The sequence below is a fragment of the Eimeria tenella genome, genomic scaffold (assembly GCF_000499545.2).
Source record: "Eimeria tenella Houghton genomic scaffold, Eth_scaff1910, whole genome shotgun sequence".
NCBI classification, from domain to species: domain Eukaryota; phylum Apicomplexa; class Conoidasida; order Eucoccidiorida; family Eimeriidae; genus Eimeria; species Eimeria tenella.
Genome location: NW_013541751.1, coordinates 1,107 through 1,784, shown reverse-complemented (window position 1 = coordinate 1,784; position 678 = coordinate 1,107). Strand labels below are relative to the sequence as shown.

The 678-nt window shown below is 58.0% G+C and overlaps 1 protein-coding gene across 1 annotated transcript; it reads left to right on the top strand.

Annotated features, from left to right (window-relative positions):
- Positions 1-65: 65 nt before the first annotated feature.
- On the top strand, positions 66-665 carry ETH_00036440 (uncharacterized protein; the record flags this gene model as incomplete). The annotated part of the gene is made up of 2 exons (XM_013374099.1): positions 66-326; positions 591-665. Coding segments are annotated over 2 exons (336 nt in total), but the record flags the coding sequence as incomplete, so codon positions are not given.
- Between the last annotated feature and the right edge of the window lie 13 nt (positions 666-678).

Below are 678 nucleotides of genomic sequence, written 5' to 3'. Positions count from 1 at the left end.
CTGCTGCTGCTGCTGCTGCTGCTGCTGCTGCTGCTGCTGCTGCTGCTGCTGCGCCTCTGCTGCAGGGCCGAGTGGACGCCTCGCAGTGCCTCTGGTTCCTTGAGCCCTACACGCCCCCGCAGCAGCAGCAGCAGCAGCAGCGGGGCGAGCCAGCAGCAAAGCAGCTAACAATTGTGCTGGAGAAGCACAAGGGCTCTGGGGGGGCCCCTGCAGCAGCAGGAGGGGGGGCCCACTGGGGAGCTGTCTTTAAAGAAACTGCAGCAGCAGCAGCAGCAGCAGCAGCATACGAGCACCGGCCAGACACAGCAATTCCTAAGCGCCGCTCAGTCGATGATGGCAGGTTAGGGTTTAGGGTTTGGGCCTTAGGGTTTGGGGTTTAGGATTAGGGTTTAGGGTTTAGGGTTTGGGGTTTAGGGTTTAGGGTTAGGGCTGAAATTCAAGCGGCCACAAAAGGAGCATGCGTTATTTGCAAGACGTGGGCTGTAGCGTCTAGGCTTAGGGTTTAGGGTTTAGGGCTTAGGGTTTAGGGCTTAAGGTTTAGGGTTTAGGGTTTAGGGTTTAGGGTTTATTGTCAAATTGTTTCTTTGCAGGGCCCCTGGGGCTGTTCTGGCGGAAGTGCCGATTCCCCCGGCCCTCTTGGGATCCCTGCCATCTCTCGAGCATGATCAGCAGCAGCAG